The following is an 18,051-nucleotide window of genomic DNA, read 5'->3' as shown; positions in this document are numbered from 1 at the left end:
GTTTTTGTTTTTTTCTCCTGCAGTCACTCCAGGAGACTATTGTTATTACTATTATTATAAAACTTAGTTGGAAGGAAACCCCAAATTCAGCCCCCATCTTTCTGCCAGGCAGGAAGATAGAATTACTCTTCTATTATTATACACCATCTTCTATTTCATCATCATCATCATCATCATTATACATACATTACACAGGATACAAATATGTGAAATTAATTAATTCATTAATTATGTGCATGTGTTTTGGACTAGGAGTCTGGAGACTTGGATTCTAATAAATGGCAATGGAGTGCCACTGGATGACCTTGAGAAAGACACACTTTCTCAACCTCAAAGAAGGCAAAGGCAGACTCCTTCTGAAAACATCTTGCAAAGAAAATCCAGTACTAGGTTCATCCTGGGGCCCTTCCAGATGGGCCCTATATCCCAGGATCTGATCCCAGGTTATCTGCTTTGAACTGGATTATATGAGTCTGCACTACCAGATAATCTGGGATAAACAGAAAACCTGGGATCAGATCTTGGGATATAGGGCCTGTCTGGAAGGGCCCCTAGACCCCTTCTACACTGTCCTTATAAACCAAGATCTGATCCCAGGTTATCTGCTTTGAACTGGAATATATGAGTCCACACTGCCAGATAATCTGGGATAAACAGAAAACCTGGGATCAGATCTTGGAATATAGGGCCTGTCTGGAAGGGCCCCTAGACCCCTTCTACACTGTCCTTATAAACCAAGATCTGATCCCAGGTTATCTGCTTTGAACTGGAATATATGAGTCCACACTGCCAGATAATCTGGGATAAACAGAAAACCTGGGATCAGATCTTGGAATATAGGGCCTGTCTGGAAGGGCCCCTAGACCACTTCTACACTGTCCTTATAACCCAAGATCTGATCCCAGGTTATCTGCTTTGAACTGGATTATATGAGTCCGCACTGCCAGATAATCTGGGATAAACAGAAAACCTGGAATATGAGGATTTAAAAATTGAACTGCAAAGACTCCGGCACAAGCCAGTCAAAGTGGTCCCAGTGGTGATTGGCACACTGGGTGCAGTGCCTAAAGACCTTGGCCTGCACTTAAAAACAATCAGCACTGACAAAATCATGATCTTCCTGCCAGCTGCAGAAGGCCACCTTACTGGGATCTGCACGCATTATTCACCTATACATCACACAGTCCTAGACACTTGTGAAGTGTCCCACGTGTGATCCAATACAACTTTCTGCCCCATATAACAACTACAACAACAACAACAAACCCACAAACAACAACAGTAAGTCAAAGTTATAGCAGGTTCCCTCATCCTTTCTGCCCCATATAATAATAATAATAATAATAATAATAATAATAATATAACAACAAAAGTAAGTGGGGCCAGGAAGTTCTTGGATGCAGAGGGGAAGACTCCAACTCCCACTATTCCGTGAAGCCTCAGGCCCTTTCCTTGTAAGCAGGTGACTAGAACTGACCTGGCCGAGCTCCTCGTGCTCCTCCCGGATCTTGAATAGCTCGAGCTGGAGGCACGTGGGCGCCTCACACATAGCTGCTCTCGCCTCCTCCCACACGCACGCACAGAGTGGAGGGAAACACACGAGCCCGCCTTCCCAACTGTGGGGCGCATGCGCAGAGCCAGAAGGGAGGCGGCGGACTCTGTGTAGCCTTCAAGAGGGAGAGGGAGGCAGAGAAAGCTTGTGGAGGGGAGGGGGCATTTACAGAGGCGCCTTTGCGCCTCTGGCAAAAAAAAAAACCCACTATTCAGCAGCCGCTTACCAAGCGTAATGGAAGAACCGCTCCTGAGTATGCATACATTTGAAAACACATACACATTCAGAGAAAGACATCTGCCTATTCACTGTTATTGCTTTATGGGCTGAAAAATAGTTTTTTCCCATTTGTATGGGGAAATTTGGTCAAAAAGGAAACTTGGTTGGAAAGAAGAACAGAGATTTATTTATTTAGTTAGTTACTATATTTATATACTGCCTTTCTCACTGGGGCAGAGTGGGGGGAGTGACTCAAGGTGGATTGCAACTGTGATGGCGCGAGTGGCGCCACCTATATGTAGAACTGTAAGTTGCAGGATTTGAACTGTTGTATCATGCCTGATTTTGCCTTTTTACCCTGTAAATGTATAGTTGGATTGATTGGTTATTTATAGCTGTCAATCAATATTATTTGCACCAGTTGAATTGCTCCTCCTGCTCAATTGTTTGACCCCACCTCTTCCTAGAGAGCAGGACAGTGTTTCCTTTTCCATTCCACCATCAAACTTTCTATCAGATGGACGTGAGAGAGGTTACCTCTCAGCACCAATTCTGAGTTTCTTACCCTTGAGACTTATGCTTCATGTTCAGATCAACCTGGACGACGTTGAAAAGTCTCAAGCGCCTTCAAACCAGTTCTTTGGCACCAGAGGAAGGCTTTATGCCTTCAAAACATAAGCTATTGGAATTGGGGTTGTGATTATTCCGATATTCACAGCCATTGAGAAAGAGGGACCTGGAAAAGCTTCTCAGCTGCAAAATTCCTTGGACCCAAAACAACCAGAGACTGTAATGTATATTTTCCTTTACCCCTTTGAAACTTCCAGCTTATTGCCTTAAAGGGATAACTCTTTGTGAACAATTAAACTTATTTTGAGTTATCTACAGTGATTTGGTCTTTGGGAGTTCCAGTTTTCCTAAAGGAGGGCAAGAAGCAATCCCCTGGGGGAAAGTTGTCACGTCCATGCCTCTTTCACTAAGAGTTATAGCCCCCAGGTGCGACGGCACATCAACATACTATTGGCAAAAATTCAGTGCCAACATACATGCAGACAGAAAAAGCATTATATCCAAACACTAACATATAAATATACATTAAATCATTAAAACCATTAAACTTGAGACATATACAACATTTAAGCATTAAAAAGCATTAAAAACATCCTGGGATAAATATTAAAATCATATAATCCAAAAATGACACTGTGGTCATTCCCATTGTCGCTGCACATCCCGCAACCACATCTTTGTTTCCTTTCTAAAAGCCTGGGAGGGTGCTGATTTAATCTCACTGGGGAGAGAATTCCAGAGCTGAGGAGCCACCACTGAAAAGGCCCTTCTCTCGTCCCCACCAACTGCACTTGCAAAGGAGGTGGGACCGAGAGCAGGGCTTCCCCAGAAGATCTTAATCTCTGTGATGGTTCATAGAGGGAGACAAGCACTTTATACAGTTTGACTCAATTTTTGCACTTCCTAAATTACCTTGGGAAATTATTTGGTCCAGAAATATGGGGGGGGGGGGTGTAAAACCAGAGACACATGTTTTTATATAGAGAATATGTTTTGAGTGACAAAAATATGATTTCTGAACAAAACACACCATGTTGCTCAAAGTTTTGTTGCCCCTCAATCATATTTCTTTAACAAATTGGTGCTCTCCTGCAAAAAAAAAAATGCTGTTTTTGACATTCATGTGCTGTTAACCTCTGGAAAAACTATTTTTGTTCAAAAAGCTCTTGTATATTTCTTTGCAGATAGATTCCTGAAACATTTTGGAAAGTGCACATACCTAGTGAAAACTTCACCAAAAGATCAATTTCTCCCACAGGAGGAAGAAAATCCCATAAATTATTCAACTATACATACATGTACGAAATACTTTGAAAATTTCCATGTCTGCTTCAGAAAAGTTAACAAGTAGCTTTGCCTAGAGACCTTAAAGTGAATCAAACTTTGAAAATCAATGAACTTTCACTTTATAGATAGGGAATGCTAACAAGGGAATTTCTGGATATTGTAGACTTTCTGAAACACTAGTTTAAAATGACAACAAAATGATTAAATGACAGGTCATTTTGTTTTTAATTTTTGTAAATATTTTTGTATTTTATTTTTGCTTCTTAAGTTAACTGATGTTATTATGGAAATATTGCAACAATGTATACTCATATACAAATACATACATACACAAAATGTAGATAGATAGGGAGATATGCATATTTTTAAACAGGAAACGAATATAAATGCAAACATTGTATGTAAAAGATCTCAACTAAAGGATTGCAAAACAGATCCTAGAAGGTACATCTGTTGTAAAATTAATGACTTATGCAGGTATTCAAAAGGACAGAAAATATTTTCCATTCATAAAAATCTGGAGACTTATAGAATTGAAAAAGGGCTATAAGTGCTGTATTCTTTGAAATTGCATTTGTTGTTATTTTAAAGACTTTTGGAGTGTATGCTTTTAGCATGGTTCTCCTTAGTTTAATTCAGTTTCAATGTAGCCTTTTCTATACTTTTGAATTTACAGTGAGCTTTTTAATTTGTTAACTGTTTTGAGTCCAGTCTTGGGAAAAAGATAGGATATACTGTATATTCTCGAATATAAGCCGAGTTTTTCAACCCTTTTTGGGGGGTGAAAAAGCCCCTCTCGGCTTATATTCGAGTTAAGGAATCGGCACAATGGAGTAGGCCCTAGGAGGAGGAAGTACGGTAAAAGCAGTGGCGGCAGCAGAGGCTGGAGGCCTTGCCTTTGCCTCTGCAACCTCCACTGCAGCTTCCGCCTTCTCCTCTGCACCCTCTGTCGCTCGTGGGGTACTCTCCACCTTTCGTGGGGTGCCCCTCTGCCACTCACGGGGCACGTTCTGCTTGCAACCTAACTGCCGGGCTTCCACTGCAAGTGAGCGAGCACCAGCAGCCAGAAATGCTTGCAATAAAAGCCTGGAAGTCAAGCAGACAGGGAGGCAGCTGGAACTCTGGGGCCAGGAAAGGAAGAAAAGAAGGGAAAAGGGAAAGAAGAATCAAAGGAGAAGAAACAGAGGAAGGAACGGAAGGAAGGAAGTTGGTCAGGTTTAGGGAGAGAGAAAAGTTAGGAAGAGAAGGACGGGAGGGATGGAGGGAGGGAAGGAAGGAAGGAAGCCATATGGAAGAAAGGAAGGAAATGAAAGAAGGAGGAAGGAGTAAGGGAGGGAGGGACGAAGGGAGGGATGAAGGGAGGGAGGAAGAAGGAATGGAAGGGAAGAACAGAGAAGGTGAGGAGGAAGGCAGAAGGTCCTTGGTCTAGATGGTCTTCAGCGGTCCCTTCCATCACTCTTATTATTAATATTATCAAGATTAATAATATTATTATCATCCGTTGTGAGAGAGTTGATTGTGCTTTCCCTCCATGAAGGCAGAAGGGGGTTGGACTAGATGGTCTTTAGTGGTCCCTTCCAGCACTACTATTGCTATTATTAATATTAATATTATCAATCTTAATAATATTGTTATTATCTATTGGGGTGTGTTGATTGTGCTTTCCCTCCATGAAGGCAGAAGGGGGTTGGGCTAGATGGTCTTTAGTGGTCCCTTCCAGCACTGCTATTGCTATTATTAATATCAATATTATCATTCTTAATAATATTGTTATTATCTGTTGGGGGTGTGTTGATTGTGCTTTCCCTCCATGAAGGCAGAAGGGGTTTGCACGAGATGGTCTTTAGGGGCCCCTTCCAGCACTATTATTAAAATCAATATTATCATTCTTAATAATATTGTTATTATCTGTTGGGGATGAATTGATTGTGCTTTCCCTTCATGAGGGCAGAAGGGGGTTAGACTAGATGGCTAGTCCCTTCCAGCACTATTATTACTATTAATATTAATATTATTAAGATTGGATGGCTATCATCTATTGGGGGTGCTTTGATTGTACTTTCCCTCCATGAAGGCAGATGGGATTGGATTAGATGGCCTTTGGAAATCCCTTACAACTCTAGGGTCCTATGAAAGGAGTCTTAGCCAACTATGAGCCAAACATGAGCCAACAGTGTGGGATGCTGCAGCTGAAAATGCCAAAGCCATTTTAGGCTACGTCAATAGGAGAAGCCTGGGAGAAAGCAAAAGTGAACTAATATGACATTTTATCTCAGCTGTTTTTTAATTGCCTTTAATGATAATTAATTAATGCGACTGTTTATTTTAACTTCTTTTACAATATTCAGTATTGTCTTTGGTTTAAATTTTTTTTAATGTTTTTTTGTTTATATAGGAATTGAATGTTTGCCTGTTACAATGATGGAAGCCACCCACCCTGAGTCCCCATGGGGAGATAGGGCAGGGTACAAATAAATTATTATTATTATTATTATTATTATTATTATTATTATTTAGTTATTGTTGATACCATATTGTTTTTGTTGATCCTCCTTTTCCACTTACACAGCTAGTTTACTGTTATTCTTTGCAATATGATAAATATTCAAAAACATTTAACCTACTGATACCTGAATTAATGTAATGTTATTAGTATCTATTTTTATTTTGAGATTGACCAGTAGCTGCTGCATTTCCCACCCTCAGCTTATACTTGAGTCAATGCATTTTCCCAGTTTTTGTGGTAAAATTAGGTGCTTTGGCTTATATTTGGGTCGACTTATACTCGAGTATATATGGTAAATCAAGTTAGAGACGAAGATGATCGAATGAAAAAAGGAAAATAATGGACACTGTATTACAATTTGGTCTTTTGCATCTTTTCTCAAAACTAAAATGCAATCAAACTTAACTTCTGAGTAAATGTCTATAGAATGTGCTAGCTCATTCTTACACTTACCAATTACACTTGCAATTACGTAAGACGAAGACCTGCCAATTCAGGATCATCCCAGACCTTGATATTTCTAAACCAAAGCCTGAGATGTAGGGACGGCCCTGGTGACATTATTAATGGTTGTGCATTAAGTACCAACCACAGTTGCTCACAGCTTGTCAAATGCACAGATGTGCATGTATCTCCTGCCTGGATATGACTCATGAAAACTCAGAGTCACGCCTAGCCCAGAAAGCTGTCAATCCTCTAAAAATTATATTGAGGCTTTCCATGATGACTTGTCAGTGTTTTCTTTTCTTTTTGAACATAACATAATGAGGGACAACATTCAACACTGACACTGCCTTAAATTACTGGTCTTCCTAGCATAATCTTGTCAGCTCCCTCACTGTCTCCTCAAGGTTGTCTCACTGCTGACTAGAGACATCAAGGAATAATAAATACAAAACATTCATTCTACCACCTAAAATGTTGTCTCACCTCTAAATGATTAGCTCATTTCTAGAGTCATATTTTGGGAAAGCATCAACCTTTGAAACATTTTTAGAAGCGTCTTGTTTTAAAAGCATATGGAAAACTGGGGTCATTTTTCTCTAAAATCCTGTCTTCCAAAACACATTTGTGTTTAATCGTGTGCTTCAGTTCAGCTGGTATATTTAACTTTCTCAAAACACAGCTTAATTTAATTACTTTACTTCCTTTATGTGATAAACTGTTCAAAGCTTTGTAATAAAAAAGAACCAATTCACACACATTTTGCTACACCAAAATAGTACTATATATACATTTTAAACAATCATGTACATAACTATGATGCCGAAGGCAGTCCCAAATATTTCTCAAATATTGAGAGTTGTGCAAAACACTTTCCTGTGTAACCTTTAGATCACAACAGCAGGTGCATCTATAATGTAGAATTGATGCAGTTTGACAGCACTTTAACTGCTATGGCTCAGGACCCTTCCACACAGCCATACAACCAAGAATATGAAGGCAGAAAATCTCACAATATCTGCTTTGAACTGGGTTATCTGAGTTCACACTGCCATATATTCCAGTTCAAAGCAGATAATGTGGGATTTTATTCAGCTTTGTGGAAGGGACCCCAGTGCTATGGAATCCTGGAAGTGGTAGATTTACAATATCTTTAGCCTTCTCTGCCAAAGAATGTAGATGGCTCTTCAATAATAAATCTCAGGACTCCATATATTTCGCCATGCTAGTTAAAGTGGTGTCAAACTGCATTAATTCTACAGTATGGGTGCACCAGCCTCTCTACCTATTCCACAAAAGGCAACCACACTGGCTGATTAATTTTACTTCAAAACCTTGGGGATCTGGAGGGATGATATGATAGGTAAATGTGGTAGGATGCCATTTGGAAAATAAAATGGTACACTCAAAATAATCCTTCTAATAGATACTCAAATGTGTATTTTTCATGCAACATCATTATTTCTGGTCTCATGGAAAGGATGGGACAAAGTTATATGCATATTTAAGGTAGAATTCAAATTTAGGTTCAACGCAGCTGTATAAAGATGTGCCAAAAACAGATCCTCTTTTATTAAAATATCAAGGGTGCATCTACAGAAAATTGCAAAATTAAAAATATATTGGACAGTATTTTATTTATATTAATCAACTTTGCTGATATTAAACTGGCTCAACAGATCTTACCAACATTCTGAGTGAAAAATAATCTGGAGGGGACAGATAAATAATTCACAAAGTTATTTATTTCAGTGTACTGCCCAGAAATACCTGAACCAGTGAGAGAAAGAAATGGAGAAAGACATGTTGAAAAGATTGGCATTTCTATCTTGTCAAGGGATGTAAGGGATGCATTCTGTACTAACAGCTTTGATAAAATGAGGAGAGCAGCAGACTTGTTTATTGAGCAATGCTCAGGTTGCAAAAGTGTTGATACACAAAAGAAGCTATCTGAGTAAACATCCCAAATACACTGGTGCCGAATTACTAGTACCCCAGAGATACGAGCAGAAGCTGTCTCTTTGAATTCAAATCAATTACTTTTAAGACTCGTATACTGGATGACTTTGATTAAGCTGCCTTACATTAAGACTGAACCTTCACTCCTTATAGAAGAAGCCTATAAATCCAACTCAATCCAGTTTTGGAATGGAGATATAATGTACAATTTGAACGGTACATTTCTTACTAGAAGGGATCACCAAGGCCACACATTTAGATGATCCATAGCTGCTGATTTCCTACTTTTAATGGAAAACAACCAGTTTTATCCACAGTTATGACTGCGTTTTATGAATTGCAATTTTATTATGTGTTTTATATGTGTGGATGTTTGTGAGTGCGATTATATGTGTGGGTGATTGAAATTTCATGTTTTATTGTTTTTAGTTCTATGTATTGTTTATTTTACGTGTGGCACTAGAGTGCTTTGTAGGCCGTCCTGAGTCCCTATGGGGAGATGATGGTGGGGTACAAATAACATTTATTATTATTATTATTATTATTATTATTATTGGTTATTCAGTAGTCTTAATAATTGCATAAATGGAAATGGTCTTTAGATGTTGTTGGACAGCAGCATCTCTCACCACTGGCTACACTTGGCCTGTTTCTCCTTGCAATATAGAATTAACTGTACTAAAAGCAGGAAGTCAGTTCAATTGAGACTATGCATGGCAAACCCTCCTTAAAAGTCACAGTGGCAAAAGAAGCAATACTCTCCTAAGCAGTGTCCTAGTTTGCAACTGTGAAATATTGGAGGATATATTTCTATTATTGAGAGTTGGTATGGCACAATAGTTTGAATGTTGGACTCTGGGAGGCAAGTTCAAATCCCTGCTAAGCCATGGAAATTCACTGGCAGAACTTGAGCAAGACACACACTTTCACATCAGGGGAAGGCAATGACAACTCTACTCTGACTAAATCTTTTCCTATAAACCCTTTGATAGGGTCACCATAAGTTGGAAACAACTTGAAGGGACAGAACAACATATGTCTACTTGGAACTTTGTGTCACTGTATTCAATAGATGCACTTTTAAGAGAAGATTGCAATAAAACCCACATACATTTTACTACTTCATCACACTAGAGAATGAATCCACTTTAAATCTGATTGCTGCCTCCTACAAAATTCTGGGGTTTGTAGTTTAGGGAGGAGCCTTTAACGGCTTTACTAAATTACAAACCCCAGAATTCTGCAGGAGGCAACAACTCTAGTGCGATGAGGCACTAATTACACAGACAGATGCTGTTGGTTGAAAATGCAAGGACACAAAATAAGTTATTCTGAAAGTCCACTCTATTCAGCTATCCCACCTTTTGTGAGGCAGGGTTATTTGCCTTTACCTGGGGGAGCAACATCCACTTGCTTACCCAGGTTTCAGCTTTCAGGCACAATTTTCAATATGTTCAGTCAGTGTGTCCTTTCAATAGCAACCGCAGTATAAGACAAAGTCAGTCAGTTATACTGTAATTGCATACTTTTAAGGACTAAACAGTTATAACCTATTTTTAATGCTTTGTGTTTATTTGTCTATACCCTTCACTAAAACTTTCTTGCAGGTCCCAGGCAATTTATACACTATATTTAGTCATTTAGAAGATATTTGACCTTTTTTTTAAAAAAAAAAAAAAACAGTGGTTATGTTTAATCACAACCATCACCCATGTAAAGACTTCCAAGATATCTCACAATGGTTTATGTGCAAGTGCAGACAGTCCAATTTAAAAAAAATAAATGAAAATAAAATCCAAAACACTTTTGGATTTTCAACCTGTAAATGAATACAGAGAGCAAAATACAATAGAATCCAATTGGCCTTGGAGGTTCATGTCAATTCAAGATTGGAACTTGGAAATGTTACTTTTTTGGATTATTGGTCCTAGAATCTCCTTGTGCCCATGCTAATAGGGGGGTTCTGGAACATGTAGTCCAAAAGAGTAACACTCCCAAAATCAACACTAGATACAGCAACTGATGGTCTTTTTTTAGCAGCAATACTTAAAGACTTAACAATGGGGCTCCAAAGATGCATTCAGGACATGAAATGCAGATGACAGGGAGCCGGAAGATATCTATGAATCTCAGACAAAGAAAGGAAACATGTCAGTGTTTTCACAGTGCACCCAACGTAAGAAACAAGGATGACTTTGGAGGTAAACTCAACAGCCAGTAGCATCACAGCTGCTACGTCTTGAGCAAAAGCAGTGACCCAAGTGAGAGATCTCCTCCTCGTATTAGAGAAGTCTCCCTTGCCATGGGATTCTCAATATATTTGGAAATGAAACTTTCCTTTCCATTGATCCAAACAGCAATTAGGAATGAAACAATATTTCACAGCCAGTGATCTACATAGTTTAGAATGAAATGGCCTTAGAAAAGAAAGATGTGGGAAAACAAAGACCTTTCTACCTTTAAATCCATGTTGGGCTAGGGAAACATAGTCTTCCACACAAAATGGAGTTGAGAATTACCAAGTGTAGACTGACATGTTACTATTCTTTGTTGGCTTTTTTTGCTGCACCTTTTTCTATTTATTAAATAATCTCTATTAGATATTAAACTCCTTGTTATTGGTGCAGCATATAAATTATTCAAGAGCTATATAAATTCTTACAGCGGGCATGAATTTTTAAACCCTAATTTGGTACGGAGCCAAGACTTCTTCATTTAAAAACTGCTCCCCTTCCTCAGCAGAAAATGAATCTCTGCATGTCTCTGATTTTTAAGACCCTGTTTTTAACCACCTACTGCTTATTAGAAGTCCCTCCCCCTCAAGGTTGCTAGGTATATTTAGGATGGAGTTAAAGAGGTGCATTTTTATGCTGTAGAATCACTTCATTCTCTGATTTATTGGGGATGAAAGGCTTTCTGAATGCTACTTTGCCTGTTATTTATAGTGTGTAGTCGTGCATGTCTAAATACCACCAAAGACTCATATAGGGTCATGAAGCGCTTAGAAGAAACTAGCCAGAGGGGTGTCTGGTGAAGGAGGGACAAGCCAAATGCTCTGGGACACTTTTTGTGAGCCAAAGCCCTTTCCAGAGAAGTAAATTTTCTTCGCTCCATTGGCCAATTATTTGGGCACCTCTAGCAATCCAGAAAGATCTTTGACTTTTGGTTTACAGATACTTTTCTGTTCCTGTTTATGCTGCCTGGGTCAATTTGATCTAGCCTTATTGTCTTATTTACTTCTTGTTTTCCAAACAGGGCAATCTGTGATAGGACTTAAACAAACAATTCTATTGCCATGAATAAAAGCAGCAGATGTTTTATACAACACTATGAAACTCATCGGATCTAACCACCTTATGCACAATGACATATATAAACAAGGAACCTCTTTGGAGCGAAGCTGGAAAATCCACCACTCAAGCAAGTTAGTTATAGTAGTAATAGCTATACCCAGGATGCATTCTTCTGGGAGGAATCCCACAAAATACTCCCATATGAGCGCTGGTATAGTGACATTGTATATGATCCTATAAAATGATGTGTTTCCTAAACAGAGATAGCATCGCTGCAGGGTGTGTATCTCGCCATACTCCAGATATAGAGCAAACATATTGCACAACTAATGTGAGATCTGAGCTTTATTTCTCGCAGTTCTACCCCGCCCTTCTCAACCCCCGAGGGGGGACTCAGGGCGGCTTACAAAAGGCACAATTTGATGCCAATGCAACAATAAGATAAAAATAAACATATATAAACAGTAATTAAAACAATTAAAACAATAAATTATACATCATAATCAATAAAAACCCATCTAGTGCTCAACGTTTTGGGTGTCTCCTGTTTCAGTTATCTGTTGAGAAGTTAGAAATCAAGCTTGAGATCATAAGTTTATAGCCACAAAGGGATACACTGGTTGTGCTGTATCTCCTCATTATAGAGTTCTGATATTGCACAATCCAATGTGCTGTGCACAGTGATGTGCAACGCAACACCATTCCATCAACATGAAATGCACCATATGTGGTGGTATCAATGCATAACTCCACTCCTGTAAACTTCAGCAGAATACGGGCATTACCCAACAACTAAAAGCATGCAACTTCATGCAGAAGATGCCCAATAGAATGGCTGCCAATACAGTACAACCACTATAATTGCTGAGGGATATGTTCCAAGAAAGACCTACACATACCTGAAATGATGGATAATAGTGAACTCTAGATTTTTATTATATTTGAGTCAGAAGCATAGAATAGATTCACACTAGATAACCTAGAGGAGCCACAATTGCACTGGAGTGTGGATAAGTAAAACTGTGGATATCAAGTCCATAGATAAGAAGGTTGCACTGTCTGTGCAGAGAAGCTTCCATAATATATTAATAAAGCCTTGGTTTTCCATGGTATGGCATCCCACAGAAAGCAGCCAGTAATATGGTATGACACCCGTACTACCACCACCACCAGCAACAACATTTGTTTGTACTACACCTTTCTCTCATGACTGAATCCCACCACAGTGGTTCTCAACCTGGGGTCCCCAGATGTCTTTGGCCTACAATTCCCAGAAATCTCAACCAGTTGGTATCAGCTGTTAGGATTTCTGGGAGTTGTAGGCCAAAAACATCTGGGGACCCCAGGTTGAAAACCACTGCCACAGTGGGTAAAGCGTGAAACATTATTTATTTAATATTGTTTAATGAAATAAATTTGCAAATTGAATATCATGACACCTAGACCCAATGTAGGCAGTAAATCAATTTTCCTGATTGCCTTGCATGTGGGGACTGTGTGTGTATTTCTGTAAGTAGGGTATCTATACTTGCATATGTTCCCATTAAAAAGACATTTGCAAACAAGAAAAAACTAGATTTTCCATCGCAAAGAAAAACAAGCTAAATCCTTTTTCCTGACAGATTAAATTCCCACATTTTCTCTGTGTTTCTTTATTTGTTTTTGGTTTGTTTTGATGGAGAAAAGTTTAACTTGAGATTCCCACCTGATATCCAGTATATTTCACAGTGAGTTCTACTGTACATATAAATTATCTAGTAAACAAAATAGCCTCTCTCTCTCTCTCTCAACACACACACACACACACATTGGAAAGAAAGAAAGAACCAGAACCACATTTGTAGTGGTACAGTTCTGCTAGGCCTCTAAATTTTTAATTTTCTCTCTCTCCAAGTGTATTTTAAGCATTAAATAAACTGTGGAAAAAGGATTTGATTCATGACTGCATTAAGAATCTACTCAACCAAAGCCCCTTGTCACAAATTAAATAATAAACCAAAAGTCAAACATGATTTGTGAAATTAACATTTATCGAGGAAATATTCCCCAGTGCTGCACTGCAATTAGTCTCTGGCATCTGAAATATCAACCATAATTCATAATATGCCTAAGAAACTATGCCACCAGACCTGCTAGCAAGACGATGGCAAGTTTGATGGAAAGGTGATGCAGTAACCTGAGACTAATTTGTAAGGCTTTGGGGATGAGAGGAGGAAGATTGGACCCTGTTGCTTTCGTTGGCAGTATCTGTATTCATGCTTCTATCCCTGAATTATACATGCTCCCAGATTACTTATGTGAACCCTTTCCTCCCTTCACAACAGCTTCCCCGCCGTTTCATAGTTTCTAACCCCAATTTATTGATTGATTAGCTTTCTATGTTGCCAATCTTAACAGCTTGTTTTAATAATGAGCAACGACATTAGCAGAAAACCTGTATAATTTCCTTTAAATTATCGCCATTAATCAACACACTTAACTTAAATTTTTTTGACAACAATTATCCTTCATTTGACACTTATCCCATATCCTAAAGCAGTGGTTCTCAACCTGGGGTCCCCAGATGTTTTGGCCTACAACTCCTAGAAATCCCAGCCAGTTTACCAGCTGTTAGGACTTCTGGGAGTTGAAGGCCAAAAACATCTGGGAACCCCAGGTTGAGAACCACTGTCCTAAAGGGAACAGATCCCAGCAGATCTTGGATGTTAAGCAGGGTCAGTTCTGGATAGCACTTGGGTGGCAATCCCCAATCAAGGTGTTATAGGTTGTATTTCAAAAAGAGGAACTGGCAAAACCATCACTTAGTAATTCTTGTCTAAGAAAACTAAATGAAAGTCAAGAGGTGACTTGATGGCACATCTATTCTTCCTCATATTAGGATATTTCCATGTAGAGGCGTATAAAAGTATACTTGTCATAAAATCTTTATGGCGATTTGACTCCACTTTAATGGCCATGGCTCCATTTTATGGGAGCCTGGGATTTGTAATGTGGCGAGGTTCTTAGTATTGCTTTAAAGCAATATAGCCATACTTCAGGAGACCGGATTAGTACCCTCTAGCAGATAATTCTAATTATTGCAACAAACTACAAATCAAAAGATTCTGGAAGAAGGCAACTATGGCATTTAAAGTGAGCTCATACTACTATACATGTGTAAGATAAATGCACCCTAAACAACTTAGCAGGATTACTGTCTCAGTACACATACACAGAAACACATTTTAAACACTACCATAGGTCACTCATATCCATTCATATAAAATATGCAAATACAGAAAACCTAAGTGAAATGGCATAACAAAATGATCAGGCCAGTTGCAAAGGTAACTAGGTGGTAATCATATAAAGATAATATAGTTTCATTGACTTTCAAAGCCAGATGACTGAGTTGGAAGGACACAATTATATTTCCAAGGTGCTTCCAAAAGAAGCTTTTATTATGCAATTATGTTGACTTTAAATGTGCAATTTTATTGGGGGGAAAGACGGGCATCTGGATGCCATTGTCTACCATCTGTGTCCCTCCTATGTTTCCCCACCAGTTCTTTCGCCTTTTTCCTTGTAAGAAAAAATGTGGAGGAAAAAGGTGAAGTTCATGCACTATGATTCATAGCAGCACTACGTCTTGAAGTACTTCTAGTTTATCTCCAAAACTAAGAGCTTCTGGCAGTAAGAGAACTAATGTTTTCACAAGTCAGTTAACTAAACAAAATGGAACAACTAATCATAGAATCATAGAATCATAGAATCAAAGAGTTGGAAGAGACCTCATGGGCCATCCAGTCCAACCCCCTGCCAAGAAGCAGGAATATTGCATTCAAATCACCCCTGACAGATGGCCATCCAGCCTCTGTTTAAAAGCTTCCAAAGAAGGAGCCTCCACCACACTCCGGGGCAATCCATTGCCACGAAGCACTCCTATTGGCTACACAGCAACAGTTATATATGACTGTGCATGACTGTATTCAGATAATTTACTAAAAAATTATGGCAGCCAAAGTTCACTAGTGGAAACAATTTGTCACATCAGGAGAAGTCACAACTGCCTCTGCTAAAATGAAGCCTTGAAGTGTTGAAATAGTCTCATCAGACAAGATTTCGTTGCTCCTCTTACACACTCTGTGTGGGATTATTACATTCATCTAACATTCCCTCTTTGGTTCAGCAATTATACCCTCATGGCAAGGTGACATTAAAAAGGGTACCTTCAACAAAGGTTTAATTTAAAACAGACATACACCTTTGCTGCAACACAGAGATGCATAGATGTATTTTGCCCCGTTATCTTCTTAAAATAATCACGGTTCCAAACAGCACACAACTGTGCTAACATTAATATATCTTGTAAAATATGATCCTTGCCTTGTTCTGTTTTGGGGACGGGGGAGTTTTTACTAATGAACGGGAAGAAACTCTGTCTCTCATCTAAATTATAGAGCATTTTTACCTGTGAAATACAGATTTTTTTTCTCCTCTTTGATAGGATCAATAAACATTTTGAATATTTTGAATGACTTCAGAATTTTAATTGATTTTGAATGTCAAAAATTCAATTTCAAAAGGAGTGACAAATAGGAATTATACTAATTGATTGTCTTCTATGTGTTGAATAAAGCCACAAAGGACTCTCAAGTATCATTTTTAAATGACAGCTTATTCCCCATGTTAACAGAGGCTGAATGCATTTTCCTTATAGCTATTAATTCCCCATGTTTTCTGAAAATGAATAATACCTACAAATATTTTTTATTTTCATAAACATCATGTAGCTTTAAAACGTGAGGGTGTTCTATCAACTTCAGGATGGCTATTTCCCGCTCCACCTGGAAGATAAAAGAGAAAAGAAAAGAAATAGTTAGTATTGGTTCTTCAGACAACATTAATGTGTACAGTGGACTTGGTGATAAGCTTGCAATAAGTCAGAGTTGACTTGAAGACACTTTACAAACAGATTTGTTTTCTTGGTGTCTGATAACTAGTATTAACACTAAGTGGACTTCTGAGAGGAAGGTATTCCCATAACTGGGCTGCCACAGCAAAGAAAACCATTTGCCAAATGACTGTCCAACACTGTGTTTGCCCCCCCCCCCCCGGCCAGGCTTTTGCCAGTTATCAACACTGCCCAAGGATGAGAGTCATGTGACCCTAGTGGATAGTATGAATGTTGAATGTCCAATATCACTCCTACACAGTCACATAAAATGGGAAAGTAACGTTTGTTACAAGTCATTAACGAGAAGCTCAACTTCCCACCACATCCTGTAAAGGATAAAAAGAAGGGGCTTAGTTGTACAAGCCTACAAACTTTGCTGCATTTTGTGTACATAATGACAAAACATAGTTTGTGGCAGGCACAGAATTTAAGGATCCGAAAAATGATTCAGAATGTCCCTAATATAAGATAAAACAACAGCTCCTACAAGGCCTGATCTTAATCTATGAACACTGTGAAATGTGCAGATTTCTTAGTCTAAAAGGTTTACCTTCTTATTACGGAAAGTAATCCATACTGCATCACCACAGGTTCATTACACATTCTTAATAAAACTTAATAAGGTGATGTTAGAAGTCTTTCAGCAATATTCTTATATTTAGAAGGAAGAAAGGGTGGTGGGGTAGTGTGATGTGGGGAATAGAGCTTGGAAATTGTTTTTCTAACAACTCAACTATTATAGCCACCAGTTTAATTCAAGAATAAACTTTTCTACATTCTGGAGGAAAGCATCCGTAAATGGATTTAAGCGCTCTTCACTGTGGAATCAAAAGCCCTAATTAATTATGCATCTATGAAATCATAACAGGAACAGCTACAGATGAATGAACACTGCATGAGCTTACACAGTGATGGACTACTAATGATCTGATCAAATTACCTACTAAATTCAAAAAGGAACCCACAGATCTGAACACTTTACTTTCAAAGGTATCAAAATGACAAAAGAACCAGAGAAATTTTGAACCAAACTTAGAAGGTACTCATGATGATACTATCCAATTGCTTTATCCTAGTTTGTTCTCTCGAGTCCCTTGTGAAAGCAATTGGTGTGGAACTGGGAAGAACCAAGCAGACTTATGGATTTATGGACAATCCTGTTCCACTCTATTCTAGTGGTTTAAGTGGACCAGTTAGAAAGTTTACCTGGTCTAAACTATTTATTATTTATTTACAGCATTCATATTCTGCCCTTCTCACCCTGAAGGGGACTCAGGGCTGATCA

General features: G+C 38.6%; 1 protein-coding gene across 18 annotated transcripts in view; it reads right to left on the bottom strand.

The window, feature by feature from the left end:
* The window catches only part of BRSK2 (BR serine/threonine kinase 2), a 477,737-nt gene that overhangs the window by 117,915 nt on the left and 341,771 nt on the right, over positions 1-18,051 (bottom strand). For all 18 annotated transcript variants that reach the window (XM_060768843.2, XM_060768877.2, XM_060768852.2 and 15 more), the window contains exon 3: positions 16,571-16,656. In XM_060768843.2, coding sequence (XP_060624826.2) covers positions 16,571-16,656 — 86 coding nt within the window. The remainder of the gene's footprint in view (positions 1-16,570; positions 16,657-18,051) is intronic.

The sequence above is a fragment of the Anolis sagrei genome, chromosome 1 (assembly GCF_037176765.1).
Source record: "Anolis sagrei isolate rAnoSag1 chromosome 1, rAnoSag1.mat, whole genome shotgun sequence".
NCBI lineage: Eukaryota > Metazoa > Chordata > Lepidosauria > Squamata > Dactyloidae > Anolis > Anolis sagrei.
The sequence above is the reverse complement of the archived record's forward strand: the minus strand, read 5'-3'. Positions and strand labels throughout refer to the sequence as shown.